At 42.9% G+C, this 20,181-nt stretch overlaps 1 protein-coding gene across 1 annotated transcript in view; it reads left to right on the forward strand.

Annotated features, from left to right (window-relative positions):
- LOC118779684 (phosphatidylinositol 3,4,5-trisphosphate-dependent Rac exchanger 1 protein-like) overlaps positions 1–20,181 on the forward strand; it is a 93,050-nt gene that overhangs the window by 49,116 nt on the left and 23,753 nt on the right. Inside the window, exons 11-19 of the mRNA XM_036531873.1 lie at positions 3,661–3,761; positions 5,275–5,378; positions 5,743–5,792; positions 6,859–6,934; positions 9,433–9,505; positions 11,221–11,363; positions 16,043–16,135; positions 19,397–19,545; positions 19,988–20,073. Coding sequence (XP_036387766.1) covers positions 3,661–3,761; positions 5,275–5,378; positions 5,743–5,792; positions 6,859–6,934; positions 9,433–9,505; positions 11,221–11,363; positions 16,043–16,135; positions 19,397–19,545; positions 19,988–20,073 — 875 coding nt within the window. The remainder of the gene's footprint in view (positions 1–3,660; positions 3,762–5,274; positions 5,379–5,742; positions 5,793–6,858; positions 6,935–9,432; positions 9,506–11,220; positions 11,364–16,042; positions 16,136–19,396; positions 19,546–19,987; positions 20,074–20,181) is intronic.

Below are 20,181 nucleotides of genomic sequence, written 5' to 3' on the forward strand. Positions count from 1 at the left end.
GCAACAGATCTATCTCCTTTCCTCTTCCTAAAAGACAGTGAAATATCGAAACACAAATGATCTACAAAGCAGCAACAGTTTTTAAAACTACATGTCCCTTCTTCATATTCTCTCTGTACAAGGTGTTTTCCACTGCTTTCTTTTTAATAACAGAGGGTATGGTTCATGACCAGCCATTGTGTCTAAATGGATGTTGCACTTTGGTCATTAGTATATTTTACACGTATATAGGACGAATGAAATTATGTGTGGAAAATGAGAGGGACTTGTTTAAATGCCAGGTTGAGTTATGTTTTTTTTTTCCCCAGAGAATACTTATTGGCAGTTAGAAATATAAATATAAATATTTATTTTAGAATATTTAAATTTGGAAATTGTCTGACTTGTTCTTCCTCCTGAGTGGTGTACCAATGGCTACAGATACTAAATCAGTATTAAATAAGTAAAATGATTTTGGATTATGATGAATGGTAAAGTAATTGCGTGGTTTGTACTGGACTCCGCCTGCCGTGGTGCCATGAGTTTAGGAAAGGTCTTCCTTAGAATGGAAGACGCCACTTTAAGCAGCAGTCAAGCCAATGAATGTAAAAAAAAAACTCAATGCAGAAGCAAGCATGTGCAACTCCCAGGTGGTTCTCTACTAGTGTGCCTATGAGTAAGGTACCTGATGTGAACTTCTACAGGAAATATCCACATATATGGATGGATATTGTGTTAAAAAGACTGCAGAGCTGGCTGTTCTGGGTAAGGGCATCTGCTTCTGAAGTGCTTTATAGTTCATTGAGTCCTGCTATATTAAATGACTCTTTTAAATTAAACTAAACTTAAACTAAACTGTTCCGCACTGTGGCGTTTTTACTCGGATTCCATCTTGCCTGTGTTGAAGTCTCTCTTCCCCTAATCTGGATGCAGGATGCAGATGTGGATTTTAGTGCTAAAAAAAAACTTTACATCACACTGGATGAATATTCCAAGATCACATTAACACAACGTCTAACTGAAGAAGAAAGTTTCCTTTTACCTTTTTTTTTTTTCTTTCCTTTTAAAAAATGGCAGACGCAAGAGAGTCTGAAATTTCATCAGTCTTTAATGCCTCTCTGGTTGATGCATTAGAGGTTTAGCTGAACCCCCTCTGTCATGTGGCTCTCATTCCTTCGGCCAGTTAAAAGGTTATCTTCGTGGTCGACTTTGGGGCTGACTTCTGAGTGCGTGCACTGTGTGTAAGATACAAGCCTCATAGACATACACAGCAACCGTGAATTTATTTCTGTCCTTACTTGACCTCCACTTGTGGGAGCCTCGGTGAAATTACCCACACTTTATGTAACTTGAGCTGGATGCTTGCTTCGCACAAAGTGTGTGCCAGTTGTAATTAGCAGTCATTTTTTTTGTCAGGATACAGAGTGGAAATCAGGCATGCATAGAGAATTCTCCCCACCAGCAGTACAGGTTGCAAAGGAGGACATTCACCTTAGGTCAGGGAAGATCTAAATTATGGTAAAATATTCCTAGCATGGTGTACCTGACAAAACCTCCCAGGTGGTAGCAGATGGTCGAAGGGGACTGTCCCTAACAAAATTCTGTGATAACAAATTAAAATAGTATCTTTGATGGATCTTTCTCTGACAAAGTTGGTCAAGCACAGTGGAAATAGCATGTTAACAGCTTCAAATGGCATCTTCCTTTGTTGGATGGATCTTCCTCTGACAAACTTGGTCAAGCAGAGTGGAAATATTTAAAACAGTCTGAGAATCAAATTTGCACCACAGGGAGTTTCTGATCCAAACCCTGGGCTGGTGCCCAATTTAAACACAGCAAAAATAGATTGAAAACGGCTTTTTTTCTGCTCCTCCTGGATGAACACTTGCCATTGAGCACGTGTCGTACAGTCCGGCTCGCAAACTGCTTATTCGGTGTAGGTGCTTGTTGCAGATGTGGCCAGCTCTTTTGGACCGTTATTCAGTGCGGAGTGGTGTAAGTGGATTTAGAGGTGCGGAGGCTGGGTAAGTCAGGAAGATTGCGTTCATCTGGGTTTTCCCTGCCAAAGCAGTCTGGGCCTGGGTCCAGGGTAGGCTCAATGGCTCTCCTCCCTGTACTACTTACATGCATAACCAGCAGAATGGAGAGAGTGTGACCTTTACCGTGGGAAATGAGGGACTGACTCTGGGACTGGGTAGCAGACAGTTCTGTGTCCAGCCCCACACACACTCAGGAGTGGTCTAGGAAATCAGATCTTCCGAAAAAAGCGGAGAGGGTATTTCTTTCACTCGGTCAGGTCTGACAGGTCTGCAGGACTGTCAGATTCCTCTTCAGAAGTACCATATGCATTAAAAATGTCACTCTGCTGTAAGCTAGGAAACAACATGTCCTTCCATCAAAAAAGGAGGAATGAAAGGATGAAACTGGCCAGTGACTGGTATGAAACATGTGTAATAAACATGTGTAATAGTGGTAAGGAGCAGGGCCCATTTACCGAAAGGCTGCTGGTTCGATTCCCCGCTGGGACACTGCTGCTGTATCATTGTGCAAGGTACTTAACCCATAATTACCTCAGTAAATGTCCAGCTGTATAAATTGCTTACATGTAAAAACTGTAGCCTATGTAAGTCGCTCTGGATAAGAGCGTCTGCTAAATGACAGTAATGTAAGGTAATGTGATCTGCTGATGCTATTGATGATCTGTTGTGGTCAGGGAACTGGACTGGGAACCAGAGTGTCACAACTGACATGAACGATATCCACAAGCCATGGGGCTATTTTGGAAACCCTAACCCCACTGATGAATGAGATACTCCCCTGTAGCCAGCTGCTGGCCGGCTCCCTAACCTTTCTAACCAAACAGACTGCTAATTCATTTCTGATGATTTACACACACCTCACTATGTTTGTGTGTGTTAGTATTTATTTTTGTATTGCAATATTTTCTATGAGTTTCACTCGATCGCCTCTGAGAGGTCAGGGAGTCATTTTCATTTTTTCCCAGAGTGGTCCTCAGGTTTTTTGTTTTTTTAATTCCTTCTGGCTAATCTCTTTACAGCGCTTTGCAGCAACTGTGGTTGTAAAATGGGCTATATAAAATAAATGTTGTTGTTCCTGTTAATATACGATATAACAATATAAATATAATAAATATCCATCTGCATAAACTGGGGAACATGTCACAGAGTGGTAGCTCTCTGAGGACAAAAAGAGAAGCCCACTTTCTAGGCCAAAACTGTATATTATATTAATACATTACTGTCATTTAGCAGATGCTCTTAACTAGAGCAACTTAAATGGGTTACCATTTTTACATGTCATCCGTTTATACAGTTGGATATTTATTGAGGCAATTCTGGATTAAGTACATTGCCCAAAGCTGCAGCAGCAGTTCCCCAGCAGGGAGTCGAACCAGCAACCTTTTGGTTATGCACCCTGCTCCTTACCGCTACACCACATAGCTGCCCACAAGATATGCCAATGTATGTTATGTATAATAAATATCCTTATGTGTAATGGGTAGCATGTCAAAGAACGGTCGCTCTCTGAGACGTCCCAGAGAAGGCACACCTGCTGGATGGACCAAAACCGCGGTAATGTGGTATTTCCCCTCTGCAGTTCACGCCGAGTCCACAGGCCACGGGCTCCACTGCCTCTGAACGTGTCCTTTTTCCCTGACAGTGAGTTTGTGTCCTGGCTGATGGAGAGCGGAGAGATCAGCAAACCTGAGGAAGGTGTGAACCTGGGCCAGGCCCTGCTGGAGAACGGTATCATCCATCACGGTGAGGCCTCCTTTTCCCCCGCCTCTTCACTTCTTCATTCTCTTAAAGCCAGAGAACATATACTTCATATACTACTACAGTAGCACGTGTCATATCAGCATGTTAAATTAATCTAAAGCCAATAGCAAAAAAATTCAATAGGCTGTGTTTTCTAGTTATTTAAAAAAACTTCCCTTCATGATACTTTCTGTTATGGTGCTCAGTCATTTTCATAATCTTGTTTGTCAGAAAGAAATGTACATTTTTTTTGGTATGATGGTAAATTTAGAAACAGCAGTAACCTATTTTCTGGGGTCTGTTGTAGTCTCCAGGGTATTGCATCCAGGTGTCGCACTATGCAAATTAAAAATTGAAAACAAAATTTAGCATGGCGCTTCCTATAAATTATTTATGAATAAGAATCACAAAAAAGGGTGAATCATTTGATGTGCGGGCAAGGAGGTAGGCTATCTCCATGAGACACCCTGCACGGATTTTCAGTGTCTGAAGGGTTAGAATTATGAGTCTGGAAGACCTGTCGAATTCCAGAACTACGACCACATGCATTTAATGCGCTTGTGAGCTCACAGTAGATAATTAGTTTCACCCTCCAATGACCAAGCTTCCAGAATGCTCGCTGACCTTATGCGGGAAATGGCTTACAAAAGGGAGGGAGGGTTTTATTTCAGGAGACGAGAGCGCAGAGGTGTGGTGAATGTCATCGCCTGTCCCCCTGCTCTGCAATTTGACCCTTTGCCATTTCCAGACTCTCTCAGATGCAATGCATTATTTAGGTGATTACTAGGACTTTGGTTCGTTCTAAGGGCCGCACCTCCGGGCAATAACTTGCGCAAAAGCCTTGAAGGTCACATCTGTTTTGCAAAGTCAAGCCTACATTCGATTATGATCCGAGAACGTTTGGCCAGGATATACATTGTAGTAACACTTTCAAATGTGATGTGAAAATAGACACCAGGAATGCTGACTCTTAAACAAGGACTCCTCTGACAAGAAGCTATGATTATTACATTACAATCATTTAGCAGCCACTCTTATCAGAGTGACTTCCAGCACAAGAGAACAGAAGTGTATCCATCCAAGTTAAATGAGCAGTTAAATAATAGTAAAAATAGTTAACCATCATCATAAAAATTGTTAGCCATCATCAATCAGTAGATTGAAATGAAGGGTAAAAAAGGGAAAAAAAAGAGTTAGAAAACTCAAAAATCTCCTCAAATGAACCTATTAAACCAGAATGTTTTTTATTACCTTCATAAAATATGTTGATAGTACCTCAAAACATCCATATTACTGCACAAAGCCTCAGTGAAATATATATTTTAACACATAATAGATAATACATTTTAGACTACATGAACAAAATCAAGGTAAATAACTGCACTGAAGATTTACTGATGGGTTTTGCAGATTGCTTAGTAGCTGATAAAAGCTAATATGTCTGAGACTTTCTGTGTTCAAGAGTAAATGCAATAAAACTTTTTTTTTTTTTTTACTATATTTATTATAATTTCAGTGTCTGATAAGCACCAGTTCAAGAATGAGCAGGTGCTGTATCGATTCCGTTATGATGATGGAACCTACAAAGCCAGGAGTGAGATGGAGGACATTATGTCAAAGGTACCTGCCTCCCTCCCTCTCACCTGCATCTGCAAGTGTAATTCTGACATTAACATGAAAGTATATAGACAAGCTAGTTTGGGAAAAAGCATAGCAATTGCGCCAGAAATATATAACTGGTCTGGGGTTGATGTGAACCTAAAATCTTTTTTTTTTTTCCTATCAAAGTTGTCTGCTTTTTATCAGCTTATTCAATATCTTGCCAATATCCATAGAAATCAAAAGACTTATTTGTCCTCCTAAGAGATGACGGCTGAAATGTTGGCCTAAGGCGTTGAACACATCAAGCACACATACGTAAGAAACGCGGATGATTAAAGTTCATGTGAATGTTGACCTTGTTCCGCATTGTTGCCTTTCATAGGGTGTGAGGCTATACTGTCGGCTCCACTGCCTATTCACTCCTATAGTGAAGTAAGTGCTACTCTTTGTTGTGTACGGTTTGTCTGATTTGTTTGATTTTGTATAGATTGAAAAGGTCTCTTGAGTTTCTCTCTGCTTATGAACCACCTTTGACTGTGTGGTACGCAAACAGTGGATGTAGTCCTGACACTGACATTGACATTGACCAGTCTGTAAAGAGGCTAAAAATCCAATAAAAATGTCTGAATGACTCAGCGGTGAACTCATTGAAACAGCAATGACCTCACTCTGCCACGTTCTGAGACTGGCACACACCACATCGGAACAATTAGACAGCTCTCCAACACTGCTCCATTGATCACAGTATTCCCCTGGATTCTCATACTTACATAATTTCAGAACTAGAACCCGATGGAGTCGGTTTCATTAACACTTTTTATTTATTTTTTTGAAAAATTTCCACAGCACACCTAGCTCTGGCAGCTCTGATGTTACGCTAGTATGCCATGGCTCGCTGGATGAGAAACTCTGTTGTAAAACTACTGTTTATATAGTACAATACAGGCTCTCTTCTTACAACAATGGCCTTATGTAAGCGATATGCAAACATACTGCCTCTGTTTGGGTTGATTTAAAATCATAAAATGATTTTATTTGTTAATTATTGCTCTGTCTCTAAGATTCTTAGAGTAAGACCACAGGTAAATATTTGATCACCTGTTTAGGGGGTTGCATAATGTGCTGAAAGAAAGTTTTTGGGATTTATTGCATCTCCAACTTATAATCAGTTAATTTTGTACTGCTTTGTAACGCAAGAATTGTGTGTATAGCTTAATTCAGCGTTTTTCAAGCCTCTCCTGGAGGACCCCTTGTCCTGCATGTTTTAGATCTCTCCCTGCTCCAACACAGCTGATTTAAATGATCAACTCATTATGAACTCCTGAAGCTGCTTAATAACAAACTGATCATTTAAATCAGCTGAGTTGGAGCAGGGAGAGATCTAAAACATGCAGGACAAGGGGTCCTCCAGGAGAGGTTTGAGAAACGCTGGCTTAATTAATCACCTTTTAGTTATAACTGTATGTGTTTTATTTAATAATTCTCCTCTTGAATACAGGGATAGAGACTACCATTTGAAAACATTCAAGTCTGTGGTTCCAGCAAACAAACTGGTCGATTGGCTTATATCTCAGGTACAGTAAAAGTATTGATCATTTGCATTTTGCCCCATATGAAAGAGAACTCGGATCAGCAAAGCACACACACACACACACACACACACACACACACACACACACACACACACACAGATTCCCCTTCATATCATGTGCACAACACTCACAATCACAGAGCCGACAAAATGCAACTGGCGTAGCACAACAATCGGTTTGACATCTGGGTAACATCCTGGAACAGTCCTAAGGAGCTGTTCACCTCTTCTGTGAACCTGGGCTGAGGTTTTCTTAATATTTAGTCATGCTGTTTGCATCCCTGTCAACACTGTTTCTCTCTGGATTTATTTATGGCAGAACTCTATCCCCCACGCCCCCCCAACATGTTAGTTGAATCTTCACTCCTTAATTATATCCCACCCAAACTTATCCAGATTTTTCACGAGTCAACGGACCTGTGAAAATAAAAATTAATCTTGGTAAAATTATATTACATTGTGTTGCAAAATACTTTTTAAGAATACGTATTTATGGGATTACACCCCCTCAAACACACACACGCCCTGAGGCTAAGGATAGTGATTTAAGGATTTCAGAGCCGTGTTTTCCTCTCCAAAAATGGCAGAAGAACACTGAAACCTTTAAATGTCAGGGTTTATTTCTCTTTTTTTTCACATTACTGTTTGCTGTATTGGTGGAGTGTGAACAAGCACAGACAGGGTGTGTTAGCGCGAACACTCTGCTCCCAGCTGGCCTACTCTTTATGGAGGCATGTTTGTTTGGCAGGAGCGTCCTGTACCTCCCTCTCCGATGTTTGGTCCCTTTCCAGGGCGTTAGAAAGCAGCTGGAACGTCCTTTCCTCTCACCTCGGTATGATGCAATCGTGTGCGAGCCGAGAGAGAGGTGCACAGAAGCAGAGTCAGGGCAGAAGCAGTCAGCGGGGCCACGAGTCCCTCCCGTGGGCTTAGTCCTCATAACTCATAAGCACGCGAAATGTCTCCTCAGGGCTCTTTTAATTTAACTACTTTTTCCCGTTCCCCCCCCGTTCTTGTTCTCTCTCTCTCTCTTTCTCTCTCTTTCTCTCTCCCCTCTGTCCCTCCCTCTCTCTCTCTCTCTCTCTCTCTCTCTCTCTCTCTCTCTCTTTCTCTCTCTTTCTCTCTCCCCTCTGTCCCTCTCTCTCTCTCTCTCTCTCTCTCACTCTGTTGTTCAGTACTCTCCCATGAACATTTACACACATGGTTTCCCCATTTTAGCAGAAGGTTAATTGATCTGTTCCAACAGCTGCTGCAGTGGAGTTACTTCTGTGAAGCCGTATTCCCATGGATTTGTGTTCATTTTGGTGACCGCATTTCTGTGCATTCGTTTGATTTTTGTCCTGGATCTGTACTGTTTTTTCCAGTTTTTCCACAGTAATTTTTTTTACCATAAAGCTGGTTTATTCATGGGCTGGGTTGTTAAATCCGTCGTAACTGAAATGTGGTTTTGTAACATTATCAAGAAACCAGTGGAAAGAAATAATTATATATAATACACGTATGTGTATGTACACAAGATTCTTGTGGGATGTTCTTTCACGACAAACTGCAAAATCTCTGCTGGCACTATGCAGGTGATAGCATTAGGTCACTGTATGATGGTGTGTTAACACTGCGTCCTGCACAGATTTTCCCAGAGGAGAGAAAGTTGACAAGCTGGCAAGTCATCGTTTAAACAATTTCCAGTAAGATGTACGACATAAATGTGACTCAATAAAGACTAAGCTTCTGTTGAAACGTTCCATTTGTTCAGAGAACAAAGGGAAAGAGATAAGAACAGGGTGGTGTGCTATGACGTTTTATTAATGGATTAAGCCTTGTGAAGTCACCTGTTGTGACTGACGAGAGAGGGCTGTCTGCAGTCTCTGCGTCTGTCAGATACCTGCTATCGCTTGCATTTATTTTGTTCCCCTTAACCACAGCAGCTGTTGTATGCTTTATATGCTCCACTCGTTGTCTAATTTGAACTAAAGTTCGATTTGAAGTATTTGAAAATTAATCCCTGGGAAGATGTCTAGTTTGAAATACTAAGCACTCAGGCTCCTATTCCTTCTAACTGCAATGTGCATTGTCCATAACTTTGAGCAACATATTTAAATAGGCATAATTATGTCTTAAACAAAATTCTGAGATCAGCATTTGATAAGCACAAAGTACGATGTGAAGGGGATAGAAAATGCACATACCTAAATGTGTTACTCCAAATTAAAAGCAAAGTGCAATGTGGTCAGAGTTAATCTGAGCCAAAGTCAGTGGTTCATACAGACCTCATTTATAAATGCTCATTAAGTTAAGCCCATTCATTTAGATTTTTTTGATCAAAACTGTAAATCCAGTGGCTTTTTGTTGTCAGAGGTGCCTCTTCACCTCCCTGGCCGCAGAGCTGGAGGCTTTCCCGCCGTAGTTATTCTCACAGTTATTGTATGGGTGTTGGACACCATGGCTTGGTGTGACAGTGACGGTTGCTGTTTCGGTCTTCCACAGGGGGACTGCTCCACCCGAGAGGATGCGGTGGCCCTGGGGGTGGGGCTTTGCAACAACGGCTTCATGCACCACGGTCAGTGAGAGGAACCACCCCGCACCCCCGTTTGAACCCAGGGCTCTGTCTCGTGGGAGTTTGGGCCGACGCCCTCTAACGCACAGATGGCTTTGCAGTGTTCCCTGTCTCGGCTGTTTTGTGTTTCAACAGCGTTTATCACGGCTGGCGTTTACGATCTCACGGTGCACGGTCACCGGTTTCTGCTGCACAGTACTTTGTAAACAGTGTCCAGCTGATCTGTCAGGGTCACGCGGTAGCTCAGTATCAGAGCACCCCTTCTGCCTGCATATGTTTGATTTTAATTTGAATAATGACAGTTGCTTTTGTAAAAAGGCGTGTCTGCGTTTATTCGTCTTGCAGTAGCTCCTGTCGCATCATCGGCACACGTCTGCTCTCTCCACAGCCTCCTGTTTTACGTGAGCTCAGCTTTACTCAGCTGATAGCTGTGGACCAAGCAGAATATTATGTTCCTGAGAGAAGGCTGCAAAAGCAGTATAGGTGCAGTTGAGACACGTTACATTACCCGACTGTCATTTAGCAGACGCGCTTACCCAGAGCCACTTACATAGGTTACAGTTTTTCCATGCTATCCATTTATACAGCTGGATATTTACTGAGGCAATTCACGGTTAAATACCCTGCCCAATGGTGCAGCAGCAGCTTGCACTCCTAGCTCATAACTGAACGGTTACTTGTTTGATTTTCACTGGGGGCACTGCTGCTGTACCCTTGGGAAAGGTACTTAACCCGAAATTGCCTCAGTAAATATCCAGCTGCATAAATGGATAACAAGTAAAAACTGTAACCTGTATAAGTGGATCTGGAGAAGAGCATCTGCTAAATGCCAATAATGTAATGTGACGTAACGCCTCTGCCTCCCAAATCTCTTGTTCACGTGTCACCGCTGTGTGAATGAGCTGCTGACCGGGCAGCCTGTGTCCGTTTGTAATGGCCTTTGTTCCACTGTGCAATCACCTTGCTCAGTGCAGCAGCTGAATCCCTCTGCTCTCATTCTGAGCACGGTACGAGACTGGTCCATCCTTGCTTGTGTTCTTCGTGAAATGTCCAGCTCTTGGCACAACAGATCGTTATTATATAACTGTTAAACAGATAACTATTATGCCTTTCACACAAACCTCAGGTGCAAAAAAGCAAGAGCATATTGGAATACACAATAGGTTTGTGTCTCTTACAGATGTTAAGAGTTGTGACCTCTGACAAATCTGGGTTGGAGACTATGCTAAACTTGGAGAAAGGAGCAGTGTCCGTTTCCAAATGAGAAAACACATAGTAGGTTATAATGCGGTTTTAGGTCTAAATACAGACAATGCTCATGGTCATTCGGTTGTGTTTCTTACTTTGAGAATAACAGTTACTCTGTACATCATACTGTTTCCAAACTGCACATGAGTCAGTGGACATTTGACACCGGGCAACGGACACTGTTTGTATAGTTTTTTACACAGTGTTTATAGTTAAAAGTAAATAATGAACTTTCTCGCAGCTGGACAGCTGGCAGCAGAAATTCAGTAACCGTCTGAGAAAAGATGGAGGAAAGCACATCCTTTTTAAATAGATGATAAACTTGCATTTGTTTATGCAGCGTAATTTCAGTCTAATGAAAAATGAAAAGCGGATGAATTGATTGTCAATGAATTGACGACACCTTGGCCAAGCGTGCCCTTGTGGCGATCTCTGTCTTCATCTTCCTCCTCCCTCCGTCTTTCTTCCAGTGCTGGAGAAAAGCGAGTTCAAAGACGAGTCGCAGTTCTTCCGCTTCTACGCCGACGAAGAAATGGAGGGCACCAGCTCCAAGAGCAAACAGCTGCGCAACGACTTCAAACTAATCGAGAACATCGTGGCCAAGTCCCTGCTGGTAAGGCCGTCGCAGGGCCGTTAAACAGCGCTTGTGCCGTGGCGGAGAAAAGCGATGAGACACACTGCCCTCGGCTGAAATCAGCAGGACACACGTTACTCACAGTGGACTCTGGGCTGCTGCTCCTTCTCATTCAACCCCTGTGTGGCGTGTGGTGCAGTGCATGATGTAACTCACTAATACAGCCTTTGTGTTCTTGCTGGAATAGTGTCGAAGTTGTTAAGTAGGAAAAAAGAGTCCATGATTTTGATTATTCCTGACATAAAAAATCATTTAAAAAAAACATATCTTTGTACCATTTGTGTAAGGGAATAATTGTTGGCCGGTTTGGCTGGTTCTGAAAGACATCTCAGTGGGCTTTTTCTTCCACTGCTGGCCTTCCAGTGGGCCTATGCCTGCAGCTATGCTGGCTCCGAGCTCAGTTTCAGATGCTAAGCACTCAGATCACAATTCCCTCTGTGTGTGTGCGCGTGTGTGTGGGTGTGTGTGTGTGTGTGTGTGTGTGTGTGTGTGTGTGTGTGTGTGTTGGGGGGTCAGGCAGGACACCACATGCAGGGAGCAAATCTATACTACAACAGCTAAAGCATGTTACATAACACAACAGCCTCTTTTGTTTTGATTTGTAGAAGTTACCCATGAAGAAGAGAACATACATAAAAAGAGGTGGATTCTGGGTTGTCCGTGTAAGGGACTGATCTGACACTAGAGAGGCCTCATTAAGCTACAATCGTGGGGGTTAAGTAGGAAACATTTTTCATCATATGTTTTACATCAGATAAAAACCCTTTGGAAACCCCCTGGAAGTATTTTTCCTGTGAGTTACTTATGAGTGAATACTTTTCATAAGAGAAGTAGTTTGGTAGAGGCTTAGCAGCATTAAATTTCCAATTATTAAAAATAAAAATACCGCTGCACAAAACTGGCCCTGGACCACCAAACCTCAGTGAAGCTCATAATTGGCTACGTCTGTAGTGCTGTGATGATGAAACAAAGAGTTTACCCCAAATCATAACTCTAAAGACAATCTTTTATGAAACCAAGCTTAAATTATCGCTGACATTAGGCTCAAGTGAGGAGCTTATTTGTGTATTTTCCTGTATTTCAGATTAGGAGGTTGGTTCGTTGTTCGGGTGGGATTGCATTTGGGAATTGCTATAGGTTTGTCGCAGGGTTGTCTGACTTGACCCCACCTGTTATACAAAAAAGAAACACTATGTCCTAAAGGGAACACTATATTTTTAACTCAACATTCCATTCAAAGGAGGGGAAAGCGTGGGCAAAAATGGCATTTGTTTTTTAAGGTGGTAAATGAAGGATTTTGCTTTGTAACATACAAATCTTCGCCTTGCAGTTCAGCTAATAATATGCACTGAAATAAGTACACTGTAACTGCAGTTCTGATGAAAGGTTTTTTAACCTGGTGTTTGGATAGAATCTCTGTCTCAGTCCAATGTCAACCTCCCACACAGACAGTGGCATTATTTCTCTTGGCTTTTATGATTCCCTGCCGACAGGTAAAAATGGTGCAGGTCCGGTGTGGTGGATAAAATTAAGTTGATATTCATGTGAGCGTGTAGACTGGTGTTTAGCCTTGCTTGGACTAGCCCGGATATGGCATAATGGAAAATATCATTCTGTTCATTTGTCCTCCTGGCAGCTTCTCCATCAATCAGAATGAGTCTCAGCTGAGAGCCAAATGACGAGATAAACACACCCAGCTAAAACTGAAAGGCCACATTTATTCAAAACCTTCATGTCAAATGCTGTGTCTATCCTATGAAAAGACTTAAAAAAAAAAAAAAAAAAAAGTTGGTATCCTAAATATTAACTTTGTTTTGACTGTATTCTACAATCTGAAATCTCTTCAATATATCACTGTATATTGCACATTTTATGTGCAGTATACAGTGATATATTAAATGCAATATAATGTATAGTGTACTTTTCAGCATATGTATTACAGGACACATGTGTGAGTGTATTTTTGCATATGTGTTTGTATAGAGTTACTACGTTTGCATAAGCGAATGGGATAATAATTTGTAGTTTTTGAAAATACATGCAGTATAGTTTGGCATATTGAATTCCTTGCATTTGCCTTGTATAATCTTATAGTTTGGTGTTTGGCATCTTACCACAAAGATCATCTTATTAAAGCTTTTTATATCTGTTCATATGCAACATGCTAATTTTAATACAACGTTTACACATTATTTTCTGTGTCGCTAACCCACACATGAGCTATGAAAGAAGATTAAGCCTTGATCATCTTAGAAGGCCTCATGAGCGGATCGGATTTCAGTGATTTATTAAATCAATGGGATTGGGTTGGGGGGAGGACTTGGTGCAGGGGGGGGTTCCAGAACTGAGCCTAGTGACTATTCCAAATCAGAGACTCAAAGGCGTCAGTAATGTCGAACTAGAAAACTCATCTCAGCATCTCAGCTAGTGTCCAGTGAAGAAAAGGCAGGCTGTATGTGACTGACTGAAATGCAGGTAGTCAAGCAAACCTCCACATTTGTGCTTTTTACCATCAGCTTCTTTCAGTAAATCCTCTTCCTTTTGAGATTCAATTTAATTCGGGTAATTTTACGTGTGATTTCCTTTTACCCAGTCTAATGATGATTTTCCCCTTTTGGATGGCAGTTGATGAAGTCAGATTCGTCCCACCTTTAACTATTGCCACATCCACATACATGTGCATAGAAATATGAATGCGCTCCTGATCCTGAGGGAAACTAATATATGAAATTACACGTATTTCATATATTCTTTCATAGAATATATGGAAAGAAATTTCCCCATTTTGGGTGGCAGTTGATGAAGTCAGATTTGTCCCACCTTTGACTATCATTCCATTTACATTACATTACTTACATACGTCTGCATAGAAATACACAGGATCTTTATTTTAGGACAGAAGGAACAAATTTTGTACCTGCTTCTGAGTGCCTCCATCTTGGCCTCTGTGGGGGGAGAGAGAGAACGGCCTTTCCCCTGTCATTATCCTGCCAGCACACTGCTCTGTCTGACCAATTAATGTTATGGATTTACTGCGAGACCTTTTCTCCGTATGGGTTCATAACTGCATTGTTCTTCCTGAGCGCTTTAGCCCTCCCTTTTTCTACATTAGCGAGCTGGAGAGCTGGCGGTGCTTATCTGTTAATTAAGGCAATCTGCCCCCGCCCGGCGTGTCTGGTGGAATTAGCGTAACCCTGCAGTAAGGCCATAAACGTTAAAAGGAAAGGTTTAACGAGATTAACGACCGCCTGGATGAAGCGCTCGTCCCGGAGACTAAATTGTCTCACTTTGGGGTGAGCGTTTATATATGAGCGCTGGCTGACACCGAGAGGCCTGTGAGCTCACGGCAGCCTCACCAGACGCAGAGACACTGCTCAAAATGACCGCTGAAAGATCAGGCCTCTTCAGGTTATGTGGAGTTTTTTAATCATCGTCTGTGCAGTACCTGTCACTGTCTCATTACATTTTCCATTTCAGGCTGAAAGGACCTCTTTATTCTGTACATTCTGTGTAAATCAATATAAAAATAAATCTGTATAAATAAATCCGAGCCCTGTCTGGCCCAGAATTTAAGCCTGCAGAGTTGTAGCCCTGTATATAGTTCCTTACCCACTACGAAAGAAAGATTCTGTGTATATGCACACTACACACTGGCCTCCCATATATAGTAGGCTGTTGTGTTGTGAAGCCCATGTCTTCCTATATATTATGTGTATTATTTTATTCATATTAATATTAGATGTATTTTTTTTATCTAGTTGTAAAGAATATTGACATACTGGCTAAGTCAACCAAGGGGGAAAAAAAACAAAATGAGGCAGGGGTTAAACAGGTAATGATGAAAAGCCCCATATATACCAAACCACCTTTTTGCGTCTTTTCTCTCAGTGCATTAGAAGCAAACCCGGCCGCTATGTCCTATACTGCCAGTCCCTGGGGGAGTGACATTTAGCTGCAGGTGTTTGGAGAATGGGAGGAAAGGTCATAACAATAAACAACATTGTGTCTGAAAACACGAGCGCATTAAGGGCGCTTTAAAACGCCGCTGTGTTAAGCCGGGGAGGAAGTGGGCTTTGTTCGGGCCTGGGATACTGAGGCGGTCTGACAGCCTGTTAATTGATTGCCCCCTACCCCTCTCACAGGTCGTTATGGTTAATTCAGCCTGATGGTTCTGTTGCACAGGTGCATGCTGATTCTCTAACAGTCAGTCAGTGGAGAGAAAAGCAATCTTATCTGAGCAGTGCACAGGTGAAGAGTGTACTGTATGTGCTCATCATTGTTTATTTTACTACCTGATGTCCTTTCCAAGGCAACTATTGTAGCTTCCAGTACATATTTTCAGTATATTCAACTTGCAACTAACATATATTCTACTAGCTTGTTTTTTTTTTCATTCATGTTGTCCGCCAGGTCTCTTCCACCCTTTTGTCTTATACATAGAAAATGATGGGTCTGTATGGCTGAATATTTACTGAAAGAGTTCATTGACACAACAGTAGTACATCAGCAAACCTCAGGACGATTTCACACTCCATGGTTACTCCATGTTCCAAGGGGGGGATACTAACAATGGCAAAGTCAAACGTTTTAATGGAAAATGTATAGAGAGACATATCTTCTTAATATACAGAATCTTTGTTGATTTTTTTCCCTATCAGATCCACCCCCAGGAGGAGGACTATGGCTTTGAGATTGAGGAGAAGAACAAGGCCATCATAGTGAAATCGGTTCGCCGCGGCTCCCATGCAGAGGTGAGTCTTCGCTAGCTTTCATCAGGTTCCTGATCTTTCGACACACTTAAGCCTCTTATGCAGACTAATCATTCACAACTGATCAGAATCATTCTGATAAAAGTGATCCAACGCTCTGTCATTGGCTCTGTCATTACATGCTTTTTATTTTTTTACATCACGAACCCCCATAAGCCAGGGTGACGTACATATCTTGCATTTTATTTATTGTTCAGGTATGTGGCTGGATGTTTATGAAAGCAGATTTGGGTAAGCACCCTGCTCAAAGCAACAAGAGCAGGACCATGTCAGGGACAGGAACGTGGAACTTGCTGGATGACAGCCAACTCTGCTTCTCGCGTTACCGGACTCCCACTCAAATCCTAACTGTGAAACTTTACCAAAAAAAGTATGTGAATGATACGTCATAGCCGAGCCCTGATTCCGCAGTGCATCATGATGGGTGCTGTGCAGTGTGTCCCATCACCCTTGCAGATTGTGTTTGTGAGATTGATTAAAGAGTCTCCAAACAGGAGGAGGTAGAAACCAACATGTAAACTGGAAGGAGGTCTATAATGGCTTGAAAGTAGACAACAACAGGTAAACTGGATTTGATCTTGGAACCATTCTATACAGTTTATAACCCCATGCTACAAAACCTGAATCGTGTTTTATTTTTGTCAGTCAGTATCAAGACCCAGAGCTTGAAGGTGCTTTTTACAAAAACAGATTAGATTGATTGATTGATGGATTGGTTGAGTGATTGAGAGACCAGCCGCATGTCAGTGCCATGTTGAACCTGTTTCACGCTAATGCCCTCTCTGACGCTCTTGACGCAGAGTCGAGCTGAAATTAGCATGACGGCGCTTCATTAGCTTACACCTGTCAGGCTGCTGTCGTTCTCCCGGTTTTGTTTGTCTCCCTCCGTCTGTCCGAGACACGTAGGAGATAATTAGACACGCTACTTCAGAATCTCATGAAAGCTGTGGAGTGAAATGGTCCTGTCAGCTCCAGTTCCGATGTGGTGAGAGAGAGAGGGTGAGGGAAAGAGTGGGAGAGAGAGACAGAGGAGTGGGGAGGGAGGGAAGGAGGCAGAGAGAGAGAGAGAGAGAGAGAGAGAGAGAGGGAGGTAGAGAGAGAAATTATTGTTTATCAATGTATGCTGTTTGTCAGTTATCAATGTATTGTTTCTTGTTACTTTGGAAGCACAGCGATTGTCTGTCCTGCCAGTAAATTGAAATTGAATTGAGAGAGAGAGAGAGAGGGAGAGAGAGAGAGAGAGGGAGAGAGGGAGCGAGAGAGAGAGAGGGAGAGTGGGAGAGGGAGAGAGAGAGAGAGGGAGAGTGGGAGAGGGAGAGTGGGAGTGGGAGAGTGGGAGAGGGAGAGAGAGAAAGAGGGAGAGAGGGAGTGAGAGAGAGAGAGGGAGCAAGAGGGAGAGTGGGAGAGGGAGAGAGAGAGAGAGAGAGCAAGGGAGAGTGGGAGAGGGAGAGAGAGGGAGAGTGGGAGGGAGGGAAGGAGAGAAGGGGGAGAGGGAGAGAGAGAAAGAGGGAGAGAGGGAGCGAGAGAGAGAGGGAGAGCGGGAGAGGGAGAGAGAGAGAGAGGGAGAGAGAGAGCAAGGGAGAGTGGGAGAGGGAGAGAGAGGGAGAGTGGGAGGGAGGGAAGGAGAGAAGGGGGAGAGGGTGTCAGAGGAGATCAAGCGCTCTCTGTGCAGGTGTCCTCTCGGTCATTTATTCACACTCATTAATAAACACAACAAAGGCCGAGACAAGTTTGGGCTTTTGAGTCCTCTGCTGCACTGAAGGGCTTATTAAAAAGCCAAGAGGCTTAAAGAGGCAGGGCGCGGAATACTAAATATACCCCCGCAGAAGGGAAAGGATGGCGTCCTGAGGGCTGTCTGTTTGGTAACTAAGGTAACTCCAGGCGTTAATTCAGCCAGAGATACGTGTGCAAGGCCCTTGACGCAGAGAATGAGTTAACAAATCTCCACGTGTTGAAGGTCATTGTAGGGTCACTGTCCCGCATCTTTAAGCAGAGTTACTGAGGGGAGAATCCAAAGTTTCAGTGCAGTAGGGTGAGGTGCACTCAGTCTCTGCCTTACTAAAGGGCTGCACATTCAGGACATCGAATGATCGAGATTTTTTCAAATTTAAGATTTGGGTCAACAGTATGATATGATTTGATCTGATTAAAAAGATGAGCAAACATATTTGTGTGGCATTACCTCTGTGGGTGTTCTGCAATTCTCTCACGGTGTTCTGACTTCTAATGAAATCAGTCTTGTGTGTTCTGGTAATGATTGGTCAGTGAAACAGTTTCTCTTTTGTGGTTAATTTTACAGTGTGACATACTGCTGAGCTGTGTAACAGTCAGAGCGTGTATATGAAGTGAGTCAGTTTTAATACACCCGTACAGGCAGAGCAGCATGCACCAAACTGCAGGCGCGAAGTGCAGACGTTGCAGTCGGTCCATGTTTTAGCGGCGCAGTGAATACCTGCATTTCCGCGTGCCATTCTGCAATATGAAAGGAGATTATTGAGTACCAGGCAGTCACGGTGTGGGAGTGGATAGTTTGGGGGGGCGGGGCAAGGGGGGGGGGGTGCTCAGAGGTGCCAGAGGTTCCAATCCTGAAAGGAGAGAGTGAGGGAGAGTGAGGATCCCTGTGGAACCTGACAGACCCCCACAGGCAAACGGCAGCCAGGTGAGTGAGATGAATGGCGGAGTGGGAAGGCTTATAGGAGTAGATAGCACTGATCCCTGAGCCTGCCATCAGTCATGTCACCCTGTCCCCGTCACTGTGATGAATAACTCCAATTTTAGATTGTCTATTTTTACTCTAAAATATCTTACTGTATACTTTTTTTCACACGTTCCCCATCGGGAAGATGTGATTGCTGTTTTTTTTTTGTTTTTTTTTTTTTTTTCCAAAGCTACAAGGGTCTTGTGGGTAGTAATTTAGTGGTCAGGAGCAGGTTGCTGGTTCGATTCCCTGCTGTGGTGCTGCTGTTGTACCCTTGGGCAAGGTGCTTAACCCTCAAATATCCAGCTATGTAAATGGATGAGGTGAAAATTGTAACCTGTGTTACTCTGGATAAGATCTTCTGCTAAGCAGCTTGTTGTAAAGTAATGTAAATGTCTCAGCTGTTCTGTACATATTATTTCTCATGGACCATTGGATGTGCGAAGAAAACTTGTATGAAAGATGCCATGGTTTCACAGCCACCTGTCCGATGTCAAGAGCTCAGCATCAAATTACAGCTGACTGTCTGCCGTTGGTGTTTGTAGATGGCTGGGCTCCACGCGGGTAGGAAAATCTACACCATCAACGAGGACCTGGTGTTCCTCAGGCCCCTGTCTGAGGTGGAGACCGTGATCAGCCAGGCCTTCTGCCTCCGACGCTCCCTGCACCTGCTGGTGGCCACCAAGGCTAAAGAGTGAGTATGCTCACATAGGGCCCCTCCGCTCATATACTACACCAGGCTGCAGTATAGTGGTAAAGAGCAGGGATTGTAACCAAAAGGTTACTGGTTTGATTCCCTCCTGGGGCACTGCTGCTGTTTCCTTGGGAAAGGTACTTAACCTACAATTGCCTCAGTAAATTTCCAGCTGTATAGGTGGATGGAACTATAACATATGTAAGTTGCTCTGTATAAGAGTGGCTGTTAAATGACAATCATGTAATGTAAAATGTTACGCATTCACCAGGACAGCGGAATGATGCAGTTGATGAGTTGTGTCAGCTAGCCCTTTGATTTAGCCTTTAAAAGACCTTGCCAACTCTCTCGTGACTCACTGTCCTTGCGGAAGATTTAATTTCATGCTTTAAGACCTCGCTGTGCTGTGTGGTTATTAAATCGGTGTGTCTGTTCTTTGTAGGATTGTGAAGATCCCGGACTGTCCGGATGCTCTGTCCTTTAAAATCCGAGGCACGGCCCCTCCTTACGTCCACGCTGTGAGAAAAGGTATCTTTATGGGTATTTTTTCTGGCAGACACCCTGATCCAGGCTAGCATAGAGCATTATGGTGCTTTCACTTATCCTTTTTAAATCACCCTGAACAGTGATTGACAC

Source organism: Megalops cyprinoides, chromosome 6, assembly GCF_013368585.1.
Source record: "Megalops cyprinoides isolate fMegCyp1 chromosome 6, fMegCyp1.pri, whole genome shotgun sequence".
Lineage (NCBI taxonomy): Eukaryota > Metazoa > Chordata > Actinopteri > Elopiformes > Megalopidae > Megalops > Megalops cyprinoides.